General features: G+C 50.1%; 1 protein-coding gene across 1 annotated transcript; it reads right to left on the bottom strand.

Moving 5' to 3' along the window:
* Window positions 1-9,622: 9,622 nt before the first annotated feature.
* On the bottom strand, window positions 9,623-18,288 carry LOC120921909 (the record flags this gene model as incomplete). The annotated part of the gene is given in 5 exon segments (XM_040334414.1): window positions 9,623-9,868; window positions 11,350-11,451; window positions 11,529-11,691; window positions 13,426-16,739; window positions 17,849-18,288. Coding segments are annotated over 5 exon segments (4,068 nt in total). The 3' UTR covers window positions 9,623-9,803.
* Between the last annotated feature and the right edge of the window lie 9,212 nt (window positions 18,289-27,500).

Raw genomic sequence — 27,500 nt, 5'->3', positions numbered from 1 at the left:
GAAAGAAGTTACGCTGGCGTATCTGTTGATACGCCGTGTAACTTCTAGGATGCGCCGGCGGATCTTCTTTCTGTATTCAGAAAACAAGATACGCCGGAATTTGGCTAAGATCCGACTGGCGTAAGTCTCTTACGCCCGTCGTATCTTAGTTGCATATATTCACGCTGGCCGCTAGGTGGCGCTTCCGTCGATTTACGCGAGGAATATGCAAATTAGGTAGATAGTCCGATTCAGAAACGTACGTCCGCCCGGCGAATTTTTTTTACGTTGTTTACGTTAGGCTTTTTCCGGCGTAAAGTTACCCCTGCTATTACCTATCCTATGTTAAGTATGGACGTCGGGCCAGCGTCGAATTTTCCGTCGATTACGTCGTTTGCGAATAGGGCCGTGCGTAATTTACGTTCACGTCAAAAGCATTGGCTTAATTTGGAGAATGCGCACTGGGTTACGTTCACGGACGGCGCATGCGCCGTTAGTCAAAAACGCCATTTACATGGGGTCATGTTTTATTTACATAAAAACACGCCCACCTCTTCACAATTTGAATTAGGCGGGCTTACGCCGGCAGATTTACGCTACGCCGCAACTTAGGGCGCTGGTTCTTGGTGAATACAGAACCTGCCTCACTAAGCTACGGCGGCGTAGCGTATCTCAGATACGTATCTGAGATACGCTACGCCCGCACGAAGTTACGGCGGGCTATCTGAATCTAGCCCACAATATATATATATATATATATATATATATATATATATATATATATATATATATATATATATATATATATATATATATATATATATATATATATATATATATATATATATATATATATATATATATATATATATATATATATATATATATTATTGAAAAAAAAAAAAAAAAAAGGAAAAGAATGATAATATAAAAAAAAAAAGGAATGGAAATCTAAAAAGAAAAACAAAAAAGGAAAAGAAAGAAAATACAAAAAAAAAAAAAAAAAAGGAAAAGAATGATAAAATAAAAAAAAAAAAAAGGAAGAAATTGGAAATCTAAAAAAGAAAAAAAAGGAAAATAAAGAGAATAATATAAAAAAGAAAAAAGTAATGAAAAGAATGGAAATACAAAAAGAAAAAAAGGAAAAGAGTTATAATATAACAATGGAAATCTGAAAATAAATAAATATTTTTTTAGTAAAAGAATGTAAATCTAAAAAAAAAAAAAAAAAAGTAAAGGAATGAACAAAAAAAAAAAAAAAATGGGGTTATAAAAATAAAAAAGTAAAAGAATGAAAATAGAAAAAAAGGAAATCTAATAGAAAAAAAAAAAGAAAAGAAAAAGAGAAAAAGCAAAGTTTAAGTGCACTATGCCAGTGGTTCTCAACCCCAGGGCCACAGGCCCCCCCCCTCCCCCCTCCCGTTGGGCCCCCAGCTTCCTGCCTGCTGGGTGGAGATAACCGCAGAGAGAAGCGCAGAACTCCAATCATCACATAAAGTGAGCAGAATTTATTTGTTGTAAATGATAGAAGAGATCTGGCATGTAGGGGGGACGTTTCCTCTGTAATAAGGGACCCCCCCCCCCCCCCCGATAGTCACAATGTGCAGCGCACCTGTGTATGTGCAGAATCTGCCGCGCATGCACAGCGGTTACATCCTCCTGACCAATCACGATGGCGGATAGAGTATAGAATATATAAAATTCAGATACATTTGCGTATCTTTCGGCGGGCGTAGCGTATCTCAGATACACTACACCTTACAGCGGCAGGTCCCGTATTCAGAAAGAACTTGCGCTGTAAGTTACGGCGGCGTAGTGTAACTGGGCCGGCGTAAGCCCGCCTAATTCAAATGTGGAGAAGGTGGGTGTGTTTTATGCTAATTACTCGTGACCCCACGTAAATGACGCTTTTTACGTGGACGTATCCCAGTGCAGATGCTCCAAATTACGCCGCAAAGCCTCATTGGGTTTCGACGTGAACGTAACTTACGCAAAGCCCTATTTGTGAACGACTTACGCAAACGACGCAAAATTCGACGTCCATACTTAACATTGGCTACCATGGGCGTCCGCTGAAATTTTTTCAGGGGGGGGCGCTTCGGCACTGGCGATACACAGTCGCATTTAACCCTTTCTTCGACCGCTAGCGGGGGTTAAAAGCGCCCCCCCCCACGTTGAAATATAAAAACATCCCACTGTGCCCCCTGCATCTTTCAATATCTCTTTATCACTGTGTACTCCCTCTCCACAACTGCATCACTGCACCACTTTACATTACACAGCACCCTGCGCCTCTCGACCCCTTACATTACACAGCACCCTGCACCTCTGGACCCCTTACATTACACAGCACCCTGCACCACTGGACCCCTTACATTACACAGCACCCTGCACCTCTGGACCCCTTACATTACACAGCACCCTGCACCTCTGGACCCCTTACATTACACAGCACCCTGCACCACTGGACCCCTTACATTACACAGCACCCTGCACCTCTGGACCCCTTACATTACACAGCACCCTGCACCACTGGACCCCTTACATTACACAGCACCCTGCACCACTGGACCCCTTTACATTACACAGCACCCTGCACCTCTGGACCCCTTACATTACACAGCACCCTGCACCACTGGACCCCTTACATTACACAGCACCCTGCACCACTGGACCCCTTACATTACACAGCACCCTGCATCCCTCAACCCCTTTACATTACACAGCACCCTGCACCAATTAACATTACACAGCACCCTGCATCCCTGGACCCCTTTACATTACACTGCACCCTGCACTGTGCAGGACATTAATACATGAGTAACCATAACCAGTGCAGGACATTTCCCCCCCCCCCCCACCCCCACCATGCTGCATATTAAAAAAAATCACAGACAGTCATCACAGTTAATAATCTTCAGACTGCATCATTCCGTATGGCATGATGCTATACGGAATGCAGTCTAAAGATTTTTTTAATATGCAGCATGGCGGCGGGGGGGGGGTGGGGAGGGGGGTAAATGTCCTGCACTGACATTAATACATGAGTTACTATGATCACTGACCAGTGCACCCGGCTCCTGGCATTTTAAGGGTATATATACAAAGAAAAATGTGAAGGTTTTTGTTGCTTAAAGTGCTAGTTGTTTGGCTGTCTCTGGTGGCTTTGCAGCCAAGAAACTAGTATTTTCAGAAGGGAAGTCAGTAAAAGCAGGCTGGCTTTGCAGTGCAGTAATGCAACACACATTGGCACACTTTGCACATATTAATGTTTGCACTGAAATTTTTTTATTTTCCAATAATTTGTATTGAAAATTATTCATATCAAGTTTGCAAAGCAAAAGCACTGACATTTTTTTTAATGGCTCCCCAATGCACTAAAGGGACACACCTGCTGCATGGTAATACACTTTGATTTTTACTATATGAAATTGTGATTGTTATTATTCGATTAGTGAGCCATTTTACAAGTGTGTGTGTGACATATAGTAAAAATCTAAGTGTATTACCATGCAGCAGGTGTGTCCCTTTAGTGCATTGGGGAGCCATTAAAAAAAATGTCAGTGCAAACATGTACAAAGTGTGCTAATGTGTGTTGGCATTACTGCACTGTCTGCAAAGCCAGCCTGCTTTTACGGACGTCCCTTCTGAAAATTAGCAAACAATTAGCGCTTTACAGACTGTCTGTGTCTGTGTGTTAGACTTGCCTCAATAGCGCGCGGGCTCCTCGTGGTACAGTTCTCTACGCTCCTCCCAGCCATCAGTATCACCGACGTGATCCCCTCCCGGCGTGAGTGACGTCACGCCACCAGGACGAGCACCAGGCTGGACTGCAAAGTTAGGGGGAGTGAGCGATCATTGGCTGGCCGGAAAACAAGGGGCGGGGAGCAGAAGGTAAACAAACATAGTCACAGACTGACTTGATATGCCGCGGACATGAGAGAGACAGTGACAATCGGCGGCGCTGGTTCGAGAGGCGGCCGCAGATAAATCTAAATGTGTGTCACAGTGTCTTACTACTGATTCTAGGGGGGGGCAAACGCCCTGCCTTGCCCTATGGAGCGGACGCCCATGTTGGCTACGCCTCATATAGCAGGGGTAACTTTACGCCGGAAAAAGCCTTACGTAAAAAAATGCGCCGGGCGGATGTACGTTTCTGAATGGGCGTATCTACCCAATTTGCATATTCGACACGGAAGTCTAGGGAAACGGCACCTAGCGGTCAGCGTAAATATTGCACCCTAAGATACGACGGCGTAGGAGACTTACGCCGCTCGTATCTAGGCAACATTGAGGCGTATCTGATTCTATGAATCAGACGCCGAGATGCGACGGCCCGCACTCAGAGTTACGACGGCGTATCTGCTTTCTGAATCCGGGCCATAATTTTTTTTAAATAATAATCCACAAACATCCACTATTCAATGACTCCGGAATCTAATTTAAATGAAATAATTTCTTCCTGTGATTTTCGACCTTCTTGCACCATCCTCCGTGAAGCTCCTGAACCCCCCCCCCCCCCCACTTTGGCCCATACCCCCCCCCCCCCCCCAGTACATGACCCATCTTGGCAGCAACCAAGCCGGGGGAGGGGGTATGTTCCTACATACAGTGTACCTAGCCGCCTCTAACAGGAAGTCTGAGTACAGCTAAAAAGAAGAGATGGAGAGATTTGGAGAGATTTGGAGGCGGAGAGACAGATGGGACTTTCTGAGTCAGACTTTACTGTTCCTGAATGATGAATTTCATACATCGCAACCCCACTGCCCTCTGCTGGCCATCCAACAAAATACAGCTCAATGTATTTCACCACCATGGACCTTAACCTCTTCAATACCGGGGGGGGGGGGCACTTCTACACCTTCCCCCTTTAATACCGGGGGGGGCACTTCTACACCTTCCCCTTCAATACCGGGGGGGCACTTCTATACACCTTCCCCTTCAATACCGGGGGGGGCACTTCTACACCTTCCCCTTCAATACCGCGGGGGGGGGGGGGCACTTCTACACCTTCCCCTTCAATACCGGGGGGGGGGCACTTCTACACCTTCCCCTTCAATACCGGGGGGGGCACTTCTACACCTTCCCCCTTCAATACCGGGGGGGGGGACTTCTACACCTTCCCCCTTCAATACCGGGGGGGCACTTCTACACCTTCCCCCTTCAATACCGGGGGGGCACTTCTACACCTTCCCCCTTCAATACCGGGGGGGGCACTTCTACACCTTCCCCCTTCAATACCGGGGGGGGGGGACTTCTACACCTTCCCCTTCAATACCGGGGGGGCACTTCTACACCTTCCCCCTTCAATACCGGGGGGGGGGGGACTTCTACACCTTCCCCTTCAATACCGGGGGGGCACTTCTACACCTTCCCCCTTCAATACCGGGGGGGCACTTCTACACCTTCCCCCTTCAATACCGGGGGGGCACTTCTACACCTTCCCCCTTCAATACCGGGGGGGGGGGGGACTTCTACACCTTCCCCTTCAATACCGGGGGGAACTTCTACACCTTCCCCTTCAATACCGGGGGGCACTTCTACACCTTCCTCTTCAATACCGGGGGGGGCACTTCTACACCTTCCCCTTCAATACCGGGGGGCACTTCTACACCTTCCCCCTTCAATACCGGGGGGGCACTTCTACACCTTCCCCCTTCAATACCGGGGGGGGGGGGGGGACTTCTACACCTTCCCCTTCAATACCGGGGGGAACTTCTACACCTTCCCCTTCAATACCGGGGGGCACTTCTACACCTTCCTCTTCAATACCGGGGGGGGCACTTCTATACCTTCCCCCTTCAATACCGGGGGGGGGCACTTCTACACCTTCCCCTTCAATACCGGGGGGCACTTCTACACCTTCCTCTTCAATACCGGGGGGCACTTCTACACCTTCCCCCTTCAATATCGGGGGGGGGGCACTTCTACACCTTCCCCCTTCAATACCGGGGGGGGGGCACTTCTACACCTTCCCCTTCAATACCGGGGGGCACTTCTACACCTTCCTCTTCAATACCGGGGGGCACTTCTACACCTTCCCCCTTCAATATCGGGGGGGGGGCACTTCTACACCTTCCCCCTTCAATACCGGGGGGGGGGGCACTTCTACACCTTCCCCTTCAATACCGGGGGGCACTTCTACACCTTCCCCTTCAATACCGGGGGGGGGGGGCACTTCTACACCTTCCCCTTCAATACAAGGGGGGGGGCACTTCTACACCTTCCCCTTCAATACAAGGGGGGGCACTTCTACACCTTCCCCTTCAATACAAGGGGGGGGGCACTTCTACACCTTCCCCTTCAATATGGGGGGGCACTTCTACACCTTCCCCTTCAATACCGGGGGGGCACTTCTACACCTTCCCCTTCAATACCGGGGGGGGGGCACTTCTACACCTTCCCCTTCAATACCGGGGGGGGGCACTTCTACACCTTCCCCTTCAATACCGGGAGGGGGGGGGCACTTCTACACCTTCCCCTTCAATACCGGGGGGGGGGCACTTCTACACCTTCCCCTTCAATACCTGAGGGGCACTTCTACAGGCGGGTCCAACCCGCTACTAGCAAGGGGGACCTAATAAAGGGGGTCCAACCCGCTACTAGCAAGGGGGACCTAATAAAGGGGGTCCAACCCACTACTAGCAAGGCGGACCTAATAAGGGGGTCCAACCCGCTACTAGCAAGGGGGACCTAATAAAGGGGGTCCAAACCGCTACTAGCAAGGGGGACCTAATAAAGGGGGTCCAACCCTCTACTAGCAAGGGGGACCTAATAAAGGGGGTCCAACACGCTACTAGCAAGGGGGACCTAATAAAGGGGGTCCAACCCGCTACTAGCAAGGAGGGCCTAATAAAGGGGGTCCAACCCGCTACTAGCAAGGGGGACCTAATAAAGGGGGTCCAACCCACTACTAGCAAGGAGGCCCTAATAAAGGGGGACCAACCCGCTACTAGCAAGGGGGACCTAATAAAGGGGGTCCAACCCACTACTAGCAAGGCGGACCTAATAAAGGGGGTCCAACCCGCTACTAGCAAGGGGGACCTAATAAAGGGGGTCCAACCCACTACTAGCAAGGCGGACCTAATAAAGGGGGTCCAACCCACTACTAGCAAGGCGGACCTAATAAAGGGGGTCCAACCCTCTACTAGCAAGGAGGGCCTAATAAAGGGGGTCCAACCCGCTACTAGCAAGGGGGATCTAATAAAGGGGGTCCAACCCGCTACTAGCATGCCACCCTGGGGGTGTCCGTTACATCGTAGCCCCCCCCCCCATTCATGTGATTATCTTGGAGCTTTTCCAATACAATATCTTGCAGTCAGACACAGGCTTCCCCTACTATAGGGAGTTTTATTTTTGGCAAGAACTTTATAAAAATAATTTGGCTGCAAAAACGAAAAAAATACAAATAAATAAAAATCAGTAAAAGAAGGCAGTGGATTCTTTACCCGTCCTGCGGCCCGCGCCTCGGAGGTTTGAGGTCTTGCAGAGCTTCATCTAATCCGCCAATTCCAGGTGTGCCGACTGTCAGCTCTGCGGCCTCGCTGTGTGCGGGTGAAAAGGTACAAGTCCTTACGCTTCATTAATGGCAAAATAACAGATTTGTTTTAATCCCCCTCCCCCCTCCCCCCATTCCCAACATATACTTACCTTGGCGGACTAACAGACAGACCCCCCCCCCCCCCCCCCCCCGCTTTGTGTAGCTCCAGGCCACCTACAACACTGAGACCAGAAAAGTGATACAGACAGTAAAAGCACACAATATTTTTTTTAGCCCAGATGGTAAAAAAAAAAAGGGGGGGGGGGGTGTTGTATGCATCTGCACCTATACAAAAAAAATCCCATCTTTGGTAAAAAATAAAAATAAAAACTTAAATAATAATAATTAAAAAATAATAAAAGTAATAATTAATATAATAATGATAATAATAATAATAATAATAATATAATATTATATATATATTTTTAATAATTAAAATAATAATATTAATAATAACAATAAATAATAATAATAATAATAATAATAATAATAATAATAATAATAATAATAATACAAAAAATAAATAAAAAAATAAAATAAAAATGTAATAAATAACAAATAGGGGGGGGGGTTGCATCTGCTCCTATACAAAAATCAAAATTCCATCTTTGGTTAAAAAAAAATACTAATAATAAATAAAAATAATAATAATTAAAAAGAATAATTAAAAAATAAAATAAATGTAATAAAAAAAATTATAATAATAATAATAATAATAATAATAATAATAATAATAATAATAATAATAAAAAGGGGGGGGGGTGTTGTATGCATCTGCTCATATACAAAAAAAAAATCCATCTTTGGTAAAAAATAAATAAAAACTTAAATAATAATTAAAAAATAATAAAAGTAATAATTAATATAATAATAATAAAATATTATATATATATATATTTTTTTAATAATTAAAATAATAATATTAATAATAAATAATAATAATAATAATAATACAAAAAATAAATAAAAAAATAAAATAAAAATGTAATAAATAACAAATAGGGGGGGGGGTTGCATCTGCTCCTATACAAAAATACAAATTCCATCTTTGGTTAAAAAAAAATACTAATAATAATAAATAAAAATAATAATAATTAAAAAGAATAATTAATTAAAAAAATAAATAAATGTAATAAATAAATATTATAATAATAATAATAATAATAATAATAATAATAATAAAAAGGGGGGGTGTTGTATGCATCTGCTCATATACAAAAAAAAATCCATCTTTGGTAAAAAAATAAATAAAAACTTAATAAAAATAATTAAAAATAATAATAAAAGTAATAATTAAAAAAAAAAATAATGATAATAATAAACATAAATAAAAATGATATATTTTTTTAATAAATAAAATAATAATAATAATAATAATAATAATAATAATAATAATAATAATAATAATACAAAAAAATAAATAAAAAGATAAAATAAAAAATGTAATAAATAAAAAATAAGGGGGGGGGGGGTGTTTGCATCTGCTCCTATACAAAAATAAAAATTCCATCTTTGATAAAAAAATAAATACTACTAATAATAAATAAAAATAATAATAATAATAATAATAATAATAATAATTAAAAAAATAATAATAAAAGAAATAAAATAAATGTAATAAAATAAAAAATAATTATAATAATAATAAAAAAGGGGGGTGTATGCATCTGCTCCTATTTAATGCCTGCAGCGTTGTACTTACATATTTACATAGTCCAAGAAGACTTCAGACAAGGTTTGTAGGCCCGATGACATCATCACCACAGGGATTTATGGTGCTCTACAGGCCACTGGAGTCAGAACTGAATGAGGCCCCCCACGTCACTTCTGTCAGACAGGGGGCGCTCCAATGGACTACTTGCACAAACACAATTAGGCGATTACAACACCGGGGGGAGGGGCTAGGTATGGGCGGGGCTGACCAGGAGCGGTCTTTAGTGGCAACAACATGTGCAATGGCGCATTTCTCTGCCGTTGTCCACTCCTCAGAAGAGACAACGGCGTCACCTTGGCGGGGGAAGGCCCCGCCCACTGGCAGGATCACCATGATAAAGAATGAAGGTGCAAATGTGGTTATTTCAGGCTTTTCTTTTATTAATATTGTCTATAATTTCACATTAAAATGACAACAAACTGGAAATATTATTAGAACATCCGACATGGAGTCTGGTGGAGCCGGGAACCGTCTATTGGAAGGTCACATTACAAGGAGGCGATCGGCAGTTCTTTGGAGGAACGTTTTCTGGATCAGATGGTAAAATGTGGAGCGGGGGGAGGGGATTCCTCACTGCGGGCCCCGGGTGCTGTGGAGGACGGGAGCCGCTTGCATTTTTCTTCTCACCGGTAAGGCTGAAAAATGGACCATAAGATGAGAAGTCGCCACAATTTATAACAAACACGTTTCAGGTATTTAAGGTTCCATCTATATAAAAAGATTTTTATTTTCTATAATAATATATATAACTCCGCTTCCGTACTGATAAATCTATGTCCTCAGTCACCGTCGCCCGGGAGGGCCCTATCAGGTGGGCTGTATGGGGCCCTGCCCGCTTGACTTCAACAACTTCCTATATAGAGGTCTCCACTTCTTCAACCTCCTGCCCACCGGCTGACTCTTCCCCCTCGCCAGCCCACCACCGGCTGACTCTTCCCCCTCGCCAGCCCACCACCGGCTGACTCTTCCCCCTCGCCAGCCCACCACCGGCTGACTCTTCCCCCTCGCCAGCCCACCACCGGCTGACTCTTCCCCCTCGCCAGCCCACCACCGGCTGACTCTTCCCCCTCGCCAGCCCACCACCGGCTGACTCTTACCCATCGCCAGCCCACCACCGGCTGACTCTTCCCCATCGCCAGCCCACCACCGGCTGACTCTTCCCCATCGCCAGCCCACCACCGGCTGACTCTTACCCATCGCCAGCCCACCACCGGCTGACTCTACCCATCGCCAGCCCACCACCGGCTGACTCTTCCCCATCGCCAGCCCACCACCGGCTGACTCTCCCCATCGCCAGCCCACCACCGGCTGACTCTCCCCATCGCCAGCCCACCACCGGCTGACTCTACCCATCGCCAGCCCACCACCGGCTGACTCTACCCATCGCCAGCCCACCACTGGCTGACTCTCCCCCACCAGCCCACCACCGACTGACACTCCTTCGATCTCTAAGGGAAAGCATGAAGACTTAAGCACACCGCTGTCTTCAAGGGAGACCGACTACATGTGGAAGGCTCCCCCACTTTGTAGTTCCCCACAATGTTACTCACTCGTGCTCCTGTGCCTCCAGGAAAACGTTCTCCTCTGTGTTTTAGCAGGAATCCTCCAGTACCCGAGCTCCGGCCCAAGGTTACCCCCACCCCCCGACTAGGGGGCACCCCTGATGGCCATTGACTGCCTCCTTAGCACTGCATCTCCATCTTCCACCTGAATGCCCCTGCTGGCATGGCCCATGTCTATTTATGAGGTAAACTCTGCCCCCTGCCAGCCCACTTCTTCGCCCAGAGGCGATTCAGTTTGCATGTGTAGCGCGTTTTTCACTCACTCACTCGCTTCTGGGGATTGGCCGAGAGCTTTAAAATATTCATGGCAGCTCCTCCTAGCCTCCTGCCACTAGTTCTAGAACATTATCCAATGTTCCAGAAACAGGGGGAGGCACCAGGGGTCATCCAGCCCTGACTCCCACTGAACCCACACCCAGATTCACAGCTCAGACCTAGCCCTGAGCCAACTAAATTTACTAACAAACCTGCTCTACTTGTAGCACACACTAGAGGGTGCCACACCTGTATGTTCTCGGGTGTCAACCATAATCCTATTGCACAGCTTTCCATACCTGAGGAACACGGCCTTATTCTGGAAGTGGTCAGGGATCCAGCAAGCTGGGGGTTGCAGATAAAAGTGAGGTCCGGCCTTACAGAACCCAACGTTCTAGGCCCTGCCAGAATAGAAAAATCGAAAATAAATCCAATGTTCTCTTTTCTGCTTCACCTTTCATACTCGGCAGAGACTTACCAGCAGGCTGGAGGGTAGGCAAGAAGGAAGCTTTGCCGCCACGCGCAGCACTTGGAGGACCAGGAATCACGTTGGGTATTTTTTCTGTATGGATCCTATTGGCCAGGGTACCGATCTGATCTGGGGGTCTCACAAAGGAAGGCCGGTCTGCGTCAAATCCACCCTGTGCAACACAAGATATACGAGTACGGAATACAAGAACGGAGATACAAAAATTATTAAAATATAGTCAGCTATGCGGGTTATAAAAAAGGTCCCAAATATAGGAGCAGAACCCTCCTGTATTTTTATCTTGCCCCTTGCCAAGGTATATTAGTGCAACAGTCTACCAAAATATAAAAAAAAAAAAAAATTTGGAAGAAAGCCATGTCGGTACACCCCGCAGTAGGAAGGTGGCAGGGGCCCATGTTGGTACAAAACACAGTAGAATGGTGGCAGGGGCCCATGTTGGTACAAAACGCAGTAGAACGGTGGCAGGGGCCCATGTTGGTACGCCACACAGTAGGAAGGTGGCAGGGGCCCATGTTGGTACACCGCGCAGTAGGAAGGTGACAGAGGCCATGTTGGTACACCGCGCAGTAGGAAGGTGGCGGGGGCCCAAGTTGGTACGCCGCGCAGTAGGAAGGTGGCGGGGGCCCATGTTGGTACACTGCGCAGTAGGAAGGTTGCGGGGCCATGTTGGTACACCGCGCAGTAGGAAGGTGGCGGGGGCCCATGTTGGTACGCCGCGCAGTAGGAAGGTGGCGGGGGCCCATGTTGGTACGCCACGCAGTAGGAAGGTGGCGGGGGCCCATGTTGGTACGCCGCGCAGTAGGAAGGTGGCGGGGGCCATGTTGGTACGCCGCGCAGTAGGAAGGTGGCGGGGGCCATGTTGGTACGCCGCGCAGTAGAAAGGTGGCGGGGGCCATGTTGGTACACCACACAATAGGAAGGTGGCGGGGGCCCCATGTTGGTACGCCGCGCAGTAGGAAGGTGGCGGGGGCCATGTTGGTACGCCGCGCAGTAGGAAGGTGTCGGGGGCCCTGTTGGTACGCCACACAGTAGAAAGGTGGCAGGGGCCCATGTTGGTACACCGCGCAGTAGAAAGGTGGCAGGGGCCCATGTCGGTACACCCTGCAGTAGGAAGGTGGCGGGGGCCCATGTCGGTACGCCGCGCAGTAGGAAGGTGGCGGGGGCCAATGTCGGTACACCACACAGTAGGAAGGTGGCGGGGGCCAATGTTGGTACACCGCGCAGTAGGAAGGTGACAGAGGCCATGTTGGTACACCGCGCAGTAGGAAGGTGGCGGGGGGCCATGTTGGTACACCGCGCAGTAGGAAGGTGGCAGGGGGGCCATGTTCGTACACCCCGCAGTAGGAAGGTGGCGGAGGCCATGTTGGTACACCCCGCACTGCTCAGCGCCAAAACTTTAGGCTTACGAAATGTAACATCATATAACCATCACAGATGTCAACACACTATATTTATATATGTTAACTTTATTGCTAAAATGACTGTTAAAATTAAAGACGGAGCTGGGTGTAGCAAGATGTCCGCTGTTTTCTTCCGACTACAGTGTTCTGTCAGATTAGGCAACCTGCTAGTGGGTGGACGCATGCGCAGGTGATCGAACGTCACTTTCGTTACCTAGTCTGACGAGTCACTGATTCTGACGGAACACTGGCTCCATTCCTCACACTGATGCTCAAGGATGGGTCAGGAACCCTCAATCTGGGCTTTGCCGACCCGCCATCCCATAGCAGGAGGTGGTGGGCAACATTAGATGGTGGTGCTGCGGGCCACAGCAGTTGGGCACCCCTGATGTAAATAAGGCAACAATGCACCCATAGTAGATGGATGTGGATATTCTCTTTCATAATGATATTAAAACGTACATACAAAACCATAAAATACCGACCTTGATGCCAGGACCTTTTCCAGCTCTGGGGCCATTTTCCAAACCCTTCGGATGTGGAATTCTATTTGCTGCACCATTCTGGGCGATCCCAACATTCCTCCTCGGCAAACCAGTGGGGATTCTATTTGTTGTGTTCAGTCCCACCTGAACTTTCTCTGAAGTCACTGATCTGGTCACTTGTGGTGTCCTTATAACTGTGGTGGAGACCGCTGGGTATCGCAGGGTGGAGATGCCGGTCGCAGGTTTAGGGACCCTTAATGAGGTTTTGGCTGCCTTTGGAAGAGAGCTTTTAATAGGCCCAGGAGTTGGAAAATCTTGGGAGAGTTGCCCTCTTATCTGGGTGAAGTTCCCCCTCGTTGGCAGTCTTGAACTGGCCAGTTTGGGAATGGCCATCTGTTTCTGCTCTCTCTGATCTTTATTAGGAAAGAGCTTAGGATTGGGTTGTATGGACTTACCACTAGACTTCTTAATAAAAACATTACTATTCATGAATGGAAGAAGTGGTGTAGACGTAATAAAGTTAAAGGATCCTTTATGGAAGACACTTTCCTCATTGGCAATGTAGGTAATGTCTAGATCACATATGGAGTCCATTGGATTCCCTCCACCCAGAGACATCTCTCTTATACCTCTACTGTCGTTCTTTGGTTGAGCAACCTGAGGGACACCACCCAGCAGAGTACAATTTGCCACAATTACTTCAGTATTGGATGGTGTTGTATTGGATTCTAGTTCCTGGGTAATGAATGCAGCGTCTTCTGCAATGGAGGTAGCTATGGCATTGCATGTTGTAATGTTGCTACACACCTCCATGTTTATTACAACATTCCTTGTAGTGTCCTGCTCCTTAAAGGTAGATGGTGTACTCATGGCAATGGTCTTTGACCCTTCAGCTTGAATTTGGCTTGAGTCATTGATGGTAGCAGTTGACCCTTCAGTATGAACTTGGCTTGAGTAGCTTATGGTGGTGGTTGGGCCTTCAGATTGAACTTGGCCTGAGTCACTGATGGTAGCGGTTGGGCCTTCACAATGAACTTGGCTCGAGTCGTTGATGGTAGTGGTTGACCCTTCAGTATGAACTTGGCTTGAGTAGCTTATGGTGGTGGTTGACCCTTCAGTATTAACTTGGTATGAGTCACTGATGGTAGCAGTTGGGCCTTCAGAATGAACTTGGCTCGAGTCGATGGTAGTGGTTGACCCTTCAGAATGAACTTGGCTTGAGTCGATGGTAGTGGTTGACCCTTCAGAATGAACTTGGCTTGAGTCGATGGTAGTGGTTGACCCTTCAGAATGAACTTGGCTTGAGTCGATGGTAGTGGTTGACCCTTCAGAATGAACTTGGCTTGAGTCGATGGTAGTGGTTGACCCTTCAGAATGAACTTGGCTTGAGTCGATGGTAGTGGTTGACCCTTCAGAATGAACTTGGCTTGAGTCGATGGTAGTGGTTGACCCTTCAGAATGAACTTGGCTTGAGTCGATGGTAGTGGTTGACCCTTCAGAATGAACTTGGCTTGAGTCGATGATGGTAGTGGTTGACCTTTCAGTATGAACTTGGCATGAGTTGCTGATGGTAACCGTACTATTCATGGTCGATAAAGGCGAAGTATAGGATGCTGGAAGGGATTCCTTGCAGATATGTGCAATATCTCCCGAATAGCCAATGGTTACACCATTCTGATCAGACTTCCTCTGTATACATAGAAAAGTCGTATTATTAATACCATTTCCCCTATTTATTGCACCATGTGCTCTCTCTGGGATATTCGTATCACCTGCCATTAAAATACGCCTTTGAGCAACTGGCACATTGCATACTCTGCCCTGTTCTCCCTCTGCTCCAGGAGCTTGGTCTTGAATTGTCTCCATATCCTGCGCAGTTTCTGATACGGGAACCTCAGCACAGGTTTCAGTTTTAGGTCTTGTTGAATCTTCTGCAGATACCACCCAATGCATTTTACTTACTTTACGTGTAGTACTTTCATGAGTTGCCTTTGTGAGTTTTGTTTTAAAGTCCTGCAAGGAAAGAGTTGTCATAGTGTTTAACGTGCGGCCAGGTGCAGGATCCCGGTTACAGAGGGTCACAATTTTGGGGTTAGCTACATCGTCATGCACAGTCACAACATTATTAGTCTTTAATACATGGGCACCCATTTCTGCAGGGTTGCCCTTACCATCCACACCGCACATTGCAATGTTTGGCGGGACATTTGAACCCTTCTCATCACACATTGGCATGATCTCTTGTGTGGCATTTGCTACAGAAAAATCGTGCTCCATTTCTATGTCCTGGGTGACATCCGCTACAAAATTGCCATCTTCCTTCACAATATCTTGAGTGGTATTGGCACCGGACACTTTATCAGGTGTTGTCGTCATGTTAAAAGTAGCCTTCAACACACAGGCCTCATCACAATTGGTCACAATGTCCTGGCTGGCATCTGCTGCCGATACCCCAATGCACATGGTCACAATGTCCTGGGTGGCACCTGGTGCTTTCATTCCATCACGATTGGTCACAATGTCCTGGGGGGCATCCGCTGCTGATACCCCATTGTACATAGTCACAATGTCCTGGGTGGCATCTGCAATTTTCTCCTCATCACACCCAGTCACAATGTCTTGGGTGATATTTGCTACAGACCCTACACCATGCATGTTCCCCATGTCTTTGGTGGTGTTGACAACAGCCCCCTTCCTTGGGCCAGTTGCATTGCTGTTTGAGTTCTTCTGTAGACAGAAGCTTCCCCATTTGGCAGTTCCATTTAAGTTCATCTTCCCCAGATCCAGTTGACTCAAACCCATATAGGAATTTGCCTTGGCGTGGCTGCTGTCCTGTTCTGATAAAAAGGTGAAACTCGAAGACAGGCTTGGTGGAGGTTCAGCGTCAATGGTGGACACATCCAATATCCTTTTGCTACTACAATGTTTTAGCCGATTGCAAATGGCCTCACACTCTGCAAAAAAGAAACTTCTGAACTCCAGAGGTTGGATGGAACCCCCTAGTGATTCCAGGTCAGGTTTATTATCTGCCTCACCCTGTGCAGGACGTGGCTTGGTGCTGCCGGTTCTAGGCCATCCAATGGTTCTTCGATCACCGCCTGCTGAAGATCTTCCACCCCTTCTTATGAATGCATGATTACATTCCGAATGCCTCGTTTTACCATCTAACTGAAAGAGTTTACGTTTGGGAGTTGCAGATTTTCCATCAGATGACAATCTGGGCAACCAATCTACCGACCCTTCCAGGATTTGACAGACAGGATTGGGTTTGCATTGTGCAAAGGAGAATTTGAGCTTGGTTGTTTCAGAAAGATCTAAATAATAATAAAAAATAAAATAAAAATTATATAATAAAATGCGGCACTGTGGCCACGTGTCGCACGCAAGCTCGTGTCGGCACGGGTGCAGCACTGCAACCCCGTGTCGGCGCGGGTGTGGCACTGCAGTCTCGACACTGTGTCCGTGCAGGTGTGGCAATGTGTCAGTGTGGGTGCTGCACTGAAGCCCTGTTTTCGTGTGGGTGTGGCACAGCGGGACTGTGTCCGTGTAGGTGTGGCAATGCGTCAGCCTGGGTGCGGCACTGCGGTCCCGTGTCGGCGTGGCACTGTGTGGGTCTGGCAATGTGTCAGCGTGGGTGCGGCACTGTGGTACCGTGTCAGCGTGGCACTGTGTGGGTCTGGCAATGTGTCAGTGTGGGTGCGGCCCCGTGTCTGTGTGGGTGTGGTACTGCGAGCCTGGCGATGTGTCGGCGTGGCACTGCAGCCCCGTGTACGTGCAGGTCTGGCAACGTGTCAGTGTGGGTGCGGCCCCCCTGTTGTCGTGCGGGTGCGGCACTGTGGCCCCATTGTCCGTGTGGGTGTGGCACTGCGGCCGCATGCGGGTCTGGCAATGTGTCAGTGTGGGTGCGGCCCCCCGTGTCCGTGCGGGTGTGGCACTGTGTCCGTGTGGGTGCGGCACTGCGGTCCCGTGCCGGTCTGGCAATGTGTCGGCGTGGCACTGCAGCCCCGTGTCCATGCGGGTCTGGCAATGTGTCAGTGTGGCACTGCGAGTCTGGCAATGTGTCGGAGTGGCACTGCAGCCCCATGTACGTGCGGGTCTGGCAACGTGTCAGTGTGGGTGCGCCCCCCCGTGTCCGTGCGGGTGTGGCACTGTGTCCGTGTGGGTGCGGCACTGCGGTCCCGTGCCGGTCTGGCAATGTGTCGGCGTGGCACTGCAGCCCCGTGTCCATGCGGGTCTGGCAATGTGTCAGTGTGGCACTGCGAGTCTGGCAATGTGTCGGAGTGGGTGCGGCCCCCCTGTTGTCGTGCGGGTGCGGCACTGTGGCCCCATTGTCCGTGTGGGTGCGTCACTGCGGCCCCATGGGGGTCTGGCAATGTGTCGGCGTGGGTGCGGCACTGTGGCCCCGTGTTACAGAAACAATCACCTGGACCATCAATCCTCCTCCTCCTCTTGGCTCTATACGTTGAAGCCTGCAGCACAGAACTTGGGGTCCGGTAGAAGGGGGGTGGCTCGGCTTCAATGGTGGAGATGTCCAATTCCTCGAGTTTGCGTTTGCTGGTGCTCCAGTTCTGCCGCAGCTGGTGGATAATCTTCTCGCACTCCACATTGTAGAAGCTTTTGTATTCCAGTACAACTCTAGAAGCAGATCCACCTTTATTGGTTAGAGGGGTGCTGAAATGTGGGGGGGTCCCGACGGGGACGGCCTCACACAGCTCTTCCTCCTTCAGCAGGGGATCAGCGGCGCCTTGGTTAGAATCCAGGACCTCAGTGCAGCTCTTGGGGGTCTGCAGTTCGGGGCCCCCCTTAATTATTTCCATCTCATCTCCAGAAATACTTTCTTCATCCATTCTGCAATGACGTTCCCTGAAATAAAACGGAAACCTGCGTGAAATCCAAATAAAAATTAATTATAAAGGAATCATTTTTACATTTGCACCATGGGCGTGTTTAGACGCATTTTCCTTTTACATGTCTCTGAAAAAGAAAAAATATATAAAAAAAAAAAAACATGGCAGAATAGCCAATAGGAGAAGGGGAAGAAGGAGTTATTTTAGAATTAACAAGAATACATTTTATTCAAAAATACCTTTTTTTTTTCTCGTAAAGTTTCCTCTTGCGGATGTCATATGCAGATAGAAGTCACACTTTTTATCTTCATATGGATGAAATAGCACAAAACAAAAAGTGTTCCGCGCTCTGGACAACGTGATAGGATGGTGTGGTTAAGCTGCTGCCACCAAAGAGAACCTCCACCGATGGAGCAGTCAACAATGACTAGTATGAAGAAAATGGGCGTGGCGCTGCTTAATCTTAGTGGTGTGTGTCCCTTTAATTGCTGAGAAGAAACGTTATGATGTGCAAATTATCAAAAGCATCACAGGCTCCTCCCATGCACACACACACGCATCACAGGCTCCACCCATGCACACAAGCATATCACAGGCTCCTCCCATGCACACAAGCACCACAGGCTCCTCCCATGCACACAAGCACCACAGGCTCCACCCATGCACACAAGCACCACAGGCTCCACCCATGCACACAAGCACCACAGGCTCCACCCATGCACACAAGCACCACAGGCTCCACCCATGCACACAAGCATCACAGGCTCCCCCCATGCACACAAGCATCACAGGCTCCCCCCATGCACACAAGCATCACAGGCTCCCCCCATGCACACACACACGCATCACAGGCTCCACCCATGCACACAAGCATATCACAGGCTCCTCCCATGCACACAAGCACCACAGGCTCCTCCCATGCACACAAGCACCACAGGCTCCACCCATGCACACAAGCACCACAGGCTCCACCCATGCACACAAGCACCACAGGCTCCACCCATGCACACAAGCACCACAGGCTCCACCCATGCACACAAGCATCACAGGCTCCCCCCATGCACACAAGCATCACAGGCTCCCCCCATGCACACAAGCATCACAGGCTCCCCCCATGCACACAAGCATCACAGGCTCCCCCCATGCACACAAGCATCACAGGCTCCCCCCATGCACACAAGCATCACAGGCTCCCCCCATGCACACAAGCATCACAGGCTCCCCCCATGCACACAAGCATCACAGGCTCCCCCCATGCACACAAGCATCACAGGCTCCCCCCATGCACACAAGCATCACAGGCTCCCCCCATGCACACAAGCATCACAGGCTCCCCCCATGCACACAAGCATCACAGGCTCCCCCCATGCACACAAGCATCACAGGCTCCCCCCATGCACACAAGCATCACAGGCTCCCCCCATGCACACAAGCATCACAGGCTCCCCCCATGCACACAAGCATCACAGGCTCCCCCCATGCACACAAGCATCACAGGCTCCCCCCATGCACACAAGCATCACAGGCTCCCCCCATGCACACAAGCATCACAGGCTCCCCCCATGCACACAAGCATCACAGGCTCCCCCCATGCACACAAGCATCACAGGCTCCCCCCATGCACACAAGCATCACAGGCTCCCCCCATGCACACAAGCATCACAGGCTCCCCCCATGCACACAAGCATCACAGGCTCCCCCCATGCACACAAGCATCACAGGCTCCCCCCATGCACACAAGCATCACAGGCTCCCCCATGCACACAAGCATCACAGGCTCCCCCCATGCACACAAGCATCACAGGCTCCTCCCATGCACACAAGCATCACAGGCTCCTCTCATGCACACAAGCATCACTGGCTCCTCCCATGCACACAAGCATCACTGGCTCCCCCCATGCACACAAGCATCACTGGCTCCCCCCATGCACACAAGCATCACAGGCTCCCCCCATGCACACAAGCATCACAGGCTCCCCCCATGCACACAAGCATCACAGGCTCCCCCCATGCACACAAGCATCACAGGCTCCCCCCATGCACACAAGCATCACAGGCTCCCCCCATGCACATAAGCATCACAGGCTCCCCCATGCACACAAGCATCACTGGCTCCTCCCATGCACACACAAGCATCACTGGCTCCTCCCATGCACACAAGCATCACTGGCTCCCCCCATGCACACAAGCATCACTGGCTCCACCCATGCACACAAGCATCACTGGCTCCTCCCATGCACACAAGCATCACTGGCTCCTCCCATGCACACAAGCATCACTGGCTCCTCCCATGCACACAAGCATCACTGGCTCCTCCCATGCACACAAGCATCACTGGCTCCACCCATGCACACAAGCATCACTGGCTCCTCCCATGCACACAAGCATCACTGGCTCCTCCCATGCACACAAGCATCACTGGCTCCTCCCATGCACACAAGCATCACTGGCTCCCCCCATGCACACAAGCATCACTGGCTCCTCCCATGCACACAAGCATCACTGGCTCCACCCATGCACACAAGCATCACTGGCTCCCCCCATGCACACAAGCATCACTGGCTCCCCCCATGCACACAAGCATCACTGGCTCCTCCCATGCACACAAGCATCACAGGCTCCCCCCCATGCACACAAGCATCACAGGCTCCCCCCATGCACACAAGCATCACAGGCTCCCCCCCATGCACACAAGCATCACAGGCTCCCCCCATGCACACAAGCATCACAGACTCCCCCCCCCCATGCACACAAGCATCACAGACTCCCCCCATGTACATAAGTATCACAGACTCCTCTCATGCACACAAGCATCACAGGCTCCCCCCATGCACACAAGCATCACAGGCTCCCCCCCATGCACACACAAGCATCACAGGCTCCACCCATGCACACAAGCATCACAGGCTCCCCCCATGCACACACAAGCATCACAGGCTCCCCCCATGCACACAAGCATCACTGGCTCCTCCCATGCACTCAAGCATCACTGGCTCCTCCCATGCACTCAAGCATCACTGGCTCCTCCCATGCACTCAAGCATCACAGGCTCCCCCCCATGCACACAAGCATCACTGGCTCCTCCCATGCACACAAGCATCACTGGCTCCTCCCATGCACACAAGCATCACTGGCTCCTCCCATTGAGCTCAGGTGCCTCCTGTTTACAGTGATCATCTTCGAGATGTTTCTACAAATTGATCGGAGTCCACCTGTGGTAAATTCAGGTGATTGGACATGATTGGGAAAGGCACGCACCTGTCTATAGAAGGTCCCACAGGTAACAGTGCATGTCAGAGCACAAACCAAGCCAAGGAATTGTCTGTAGACCTCGGAGACAGGATTGTATGGAGACACAGATCGGGGGAAGGGTACATTGAAGGATCCAATGAGCACAGTGGCCTCCATCATCTGTAAATGGAGACGTTTGGAACCCCCGGGACTCTTCCTAGAGCGGGCCGCCCGGCCAAACTGAGCGATCGGGGGAAGGGGGGGCCTTAGTCAGGGAGGTGACCAATAACCTGATGGTCACTCTGACAGATCTCCAGTGTTTCTCTGTGGAGGAGAGGAGAACCTTCCAGAACAACCATCTCTGCAGCTCTCCACCAATCAGGTTTGTATGGGGGAGTGGCCAGACGGAAGCCACTCCTCAGCAAAAGTCACGACAACCACCTGGAGTTTCCCGAAATGCACCTGAAGGACTCTCAGACCATGAGAAACAAAATTCTCTGGTCTGATGAAACAAAGATTGAACTATTTGGCCTGAATGTCTGGAGGAAACCAGGCACCGCCCATCACCTGGCCAATACCATCCCTACTGTGAAGCATGGTGGTGGCAGCCTCATGCTGTGGGGATGTTTATCAGATGCAGGAACTGGGAGACCAGTCAGGATGGAGGGAAAGATGAATGCAGCAATGTACAGAGACATCCTTGATGAAAACCTCCTCCAGAGCGCTCTGGACCTCAGACTGGAGCGAAGGTTCATCTTCCAACAGGACAACGACCCCCAGCACACAGCCAGGATAACGAAGCTGGACCCGCTGATTGGCTCCCCCCTCTCTTGTACCAAATAGGTTGTTTCGCGCAATAGATAGGCCCTGCCGCAGTATATCTGCGTTTTACGATTTTCATATTTATTATTTTTTCTCATTGATAATTCGCACATCAGAACGTTCGTTTTCAGCACATCGAGTTGAGATGTATTTAAAGGGCCACACACCACTAAAAAGAAAACCACACCCATTTCCTTCATACTAATAATAGTACAAAAATAATAATAATAATAATAATAATAATAATAATATTACACTGAGGGGAAGAAAGTTATTTGATCGGCTGATGATCTTGTGACAAAGAAACGATCGGTCTCTATAATTTTATTGGTCGGTTTATTATAACAATGAGAGAACAACGACAAAAATATCCAGAAAAACATTTCAGAAAAGTTATAAATTGATTTGCATTTTAACGAGTGAAATAAGTATTTGATCCCCTTAGTAGTTGGTGGAGAATCCCTTGTTGGCGATCACAGAGGTCAGACGTTTCTTGTAGTTGGCCTCCAGGTTCTCACACATCTCAGGAGGGATTTTGTCCTCCAAGTCATTAAGGTTTCCAGGCTGACGTTTGATAAGTCTAACCTTCAGCTCCCTCCACATATTTTCTATGGGATTAAGGTCTGGAGACTGGCTAGGCCACCAATGTGCTTCTTCTTGAGCCCCTCCTTTGTTGTCTTGGCCGTGCATTTTGGGTCATTGTCATGCTGGAAGACCCGTCCATGACTTATTTTCAATGACTTGGCTGAGGGAAGGAGGTTCTCACCCAAGATTTGATGGTACATGGCCCCGCCCATCATCCCTTTGATGCAGTGAAGTTGTCCTGTCCCCTTAGCAGAAAAACACCCCCAAAGCATAATGTTCCCCCCTCCATGGATGACGGTGGGGGATGATGGTGTTCTCCATGGACGACGGTGGGGGGGATAGTGTTCTCCATGGACGACGGTGGGGGATGATGGTGTTCTCCATGGATGACGCTGGGGGATGGTGTTCTCCATGGACGACGGTGGGGGGGGGGGATGGTGTTCTCCATGGACGACGGGGGGGGGGGGGTGGTGTTCTCCATGGACGACGGTGGGGGGGGGGGGGATGGTGTTCTCCATGGACGACGGTGGGGGGGGGGGGATGGTGTTCTCCATGTATGACGGTGGGGGATGGTGTTCTCCATGGACGACGGTGGGGGGGGGGATGGTGTTCTCCATGGACGACGGTGGGGGGGGGGGATGGTGTTCTCCATGGACGACGGTGGGGGGGGGTTGGTGTTCTCCATGGACGACGGGGGGGGGGGGGGGGTGTTCTCCATGGACGACGGTGGGGGGGGGATGGTGTTCTCCATGGACGATGGTGGGGGGGGGTGGTGTTCTCCATGGACGACGGTGGGGGGGGATGGTGTTCTCCATGGATGACGGTGGGGGGGGATGGTGTTCTCCATGGACGACGGTGGGGGGGGATGGTGTTCTCCATGGACGACGCTGGGGGGGGGTAGGGTTCTCCATGGACGACGCTGGGGGGGATGGGGTTCTCCATGGACGACGCTGGGGGGGATGGGGTTCTCCATGGACGACGCTGGGGGGGATGGGGTTCTCCATGGACGACGCTGGGGGGGGATGGGGTTCTCCATAGACGACGGTGGGGGGGATGGTGTTCTCCATAGACGACGGTGGGGGGGATGGTGTTCTCCATGGATGACGGTGTTCTCCATGGATGACGGTGGGGGATGGTGTTCTCCATGGATGACGGTGGGGGATGGGGTTCTCCATGGACGACGGTGGGGGGGGGTGGTGTTCTCCATAGACGACGGTGGGGGGGATGGTGTTCTCCATGGATGACGGTGTTCTCCATGGATGACGGTGGGGGATGGTGTTCTCCATGGATGACGGTGGGGGATGGTGTTCTTGGGGTCATAGTCGGCATTCCTCCTCCTCCTCCAAAACACAGCGAGTTGAGTTGATGCCAAAGATCTCCTCTGACCACAACACTCTCCCCCCAGTTCTCCTCTGAATCATTCAGATCTTCATTATCAGACATCAGACATGTGACATGTGATTTCCTGAGCAGGGGGACCTTGCGGGGGCTGCAGGATTTCAGTCCTTCCCGGTGTAGTGTGTTACCGATTGTTTCCTTGGTGACGATGGTCCCAGCTGAGATCAGTGACAAGATTCTCCCGGGTAGTTCTGGGGGGATTCCTCACCGTTCTCATGATCATTGGACCTCCACGAGGGGGGATCTTGTATGGAGCCCCAGACTGAGTAGGGTTGTCACCTCATCCCTTTAAACCCAAACACCTCCATTTCTTCATTAATGTTTGGTTAGTTCAATATCCTCCCCTCTTTGGGGACCAAAGAATTCAAGTGGGGGGAGAATGTAGCCATGAAGTACACAGGTTCTGAGGCTGATTAAGGTGGTGTAATTCATATGTGATCAGGCTTATAGGAATGAGGTGACAACCCTAAGACCGAGGGGAAGTAACAGTTATTTTGTGTTTCCTCCATTTGTGAATAATCCCACCAGCTGTTGTCTCCTCCCACCGAGCTGCTTGGCGATGGTCTTGTAGCCCATTCCAGCCTTGTGTCCAATCTTCTCCCCGACACCCTTGGACAGATCTTTGGTCTTGGCCATGGTGGAGAGATTGGAATCTGATTGGTTGCTTCTGTGGACAGGTGTCTTCTATACAGGTAACAAGCTGAGATTAGGAGAGTTCCCTTTGAGAGTGCTCCTAATCTCAGCTTGTTACCTGTATACACCTGGGAGCAGAAATCTTGCCGATAGGGGATCAAATACTTATTTCACTCATTAACCACTTCCTGCCTGGCCTATAGCAAAATGACGGCGGGGCAGTGATTCAGTTATCCTCATATGACGTCCAGCAGGCGATCAGTGGTGCGGGGTGTCAGTCTGACACACCCCTACACCGATCTCGGAGGCCCTTTCCCACGTGATCAGCCATTTCCAATCACAGCTGATCCCGATGTAAAAAGGAAGAGCTGTCGATCGGCTTTTCCTCACTCGCGTCTGACAGACCACTAGTAGAGAAGAGCCGGTCGGTGGCTCTCCTGACAGGGGGGGGGTCTGTGCTTATTGTTTATCAGTGCAGCTCCCCCCCTCAGATGCCCACACTGGACCACAAGGCAATCCCCCAACATGTGGATGGCCAGGTATGTCCCCCATGGCCATCCACATGTGCCAAGGTATGCCAATCAGTGCCCACAAATGGGCACCAACTGGCACCATTATGGAACAAATAAAATCAGTGATGCCCAGCAATGCCACCAGTGCTACCTATCAGAGCCCATCCATGCCACCCATCGGTGCAACCCATAATTATTCATCAGTGCCACCTATGATCTCTCATCAGTGCCACGTCATCAGTGCCGCATTCCAGTGCCACCTCATCGGTGCCGCATACCAGTGCCACATACCAATGCCACCTCATCAGTGCCGCATACCAGTGCCACCTCATTAGTGCCGCATACCAATGCCACATCACAGTGCCGCATACCAATGCCACCTCATCAGTGCCGCATACCAATGCCACCTCATCAGTGTCGCCATACCAGTGCCACCTCATCAGTGCCGCCTCATCAGTGTCGCCTCATCAGTGTCGCATACCAGTGCCACCTCACAGTGTCGCCATATCAGCAGCCGATCGAATACTTCCCCCCCCCCTCCCTGTATATCTGTATACCCAGAGACAATCTGCAAGTGTCACCCTACACAGGAAGATACGCCCCCCCCCCCCCATTGTATAATACCTAGCAGGTCCCTGAGGTCTGACAGCCCCCCCCTCCATTGTATAATACCTAGCAGGTCCCTGAGGTCTGACAGGCCCCCCCCTCCATTGTATAATACCTAGCAGGTCCCTGAGGTCTGACAGCCCCCCCCCTCCATTGTATAATACCTAGCAGGTCCCTGAGGTCTGACAGCCCCCCCCCCCCATTGTATAATACCTAGCAGGTCCCTGAGGTCTGACAGCCCCCCCCCCATTGTATAATACCTAGCAGGTCCCTGAGGTCTGACAGCCCCCCCCCCCATTGTATAATACCTAGCAGGTCCCTGAGGTCTGACAGCCCCCCCCCCATTGTATAATACCTAGCAGGTCCCTGAGGTCTGACAGCCCCCCCCCCCATTGTATAATACCTAGCAGGTCCCTGAGGTCTGACAGCCCCCCCCCCATTGTATAATACCTAGCAGGTCCCTGAGGTCTGACAGCCCCCCCCCATTGTATAATACCTAGCAGGTCCCTGAGGTCTGACAGCCCCCCCCCATTGTATAATACCTAGCAGGTCCCTGAGGTCTGACAGCCCCCCCCCCCCATTGTATAATACCTAGCAGGTCCCTGAGGTCTGACAGCCCCCCCCCCTCCATTGTATAATACCTAGCAGGTCCCTGAGGTCTGACAGCCCCCCCCTCCATTGTATAATACCTAGCAGGTCCCCGAGGTCTGACAGCCCCCCCCCCTCCATTGTATAATACCTAGCAGGTCCCTGAGGTCTGACAGCCCCCCCCCCCATTGTATAATACCTAGCAGGTCCCTGAGGTCTGACAGCCCCCCCCCCCCATTGTATAATACCTAGCAGGTCCCTGAGGTCTGACAGCCCCCCCCCCCCATTGTATAATACCTAGCAGGTCCCTGAGGTCTGACAGCCCCCCCCTCCATTGTATAATACCTAGCAGGTCCCTGAGGTCTGACAGCCCCCCCCCTCCATTGTATAATACCTAGCAGGTCCCGAGGTCTGACAGCCCCCCCCTCCATTGTATAATACCTAGCAGGTCCCTGAGGTCTGACAGCCCCCCCCCCCATTGTATAATACCTAGCAGGTCCCCGAGGTCTGACAGCCCCCCCAATGTATAATACCTAGCAGGTCCCCGAGGTCTGACAGCCCCCCCCCCATTAAATAATACCTAGCAGGTCCCTGAGGTCTGACAGCCCCCCCTCCTCCATTGTATAATACCTAGCAGGTCCCTGAGGTCTGACAGCCCCCCCCACCCCCCATTGTATAATATCTAGCAGGTCCCTGAGGTCTGACAGCCCCTCCCCCTCCATTGTATAATGGAGGGCAGGTCCCCGAGGTCTGACAGCCCCGCCCCCTCCATTGTATAATACCTAGCAGGTCCCCGAGGTCTGACAACCCCCCCACCATTGTATAATACCTAGCAGGTCCCTGAGGTCTGACA

The sequence above is a fragment of the Rana temporaria genome, assembly GCF_905171775.1.
Source record: "Rana temporaria chromosome 9 unlocalized genomic scaffold, aRanTem1.1 chr9c, whole genome shotgun sequence".
NCBI classification, from domain to species: Eukaryota; Metazoa; Chordata; class Amphibia; order Anura; family Ranidae; genus Rana; species Rana temporaria.
This window is presented reverse-complemented; position numbering and strand designations above follow the sequence as displayed.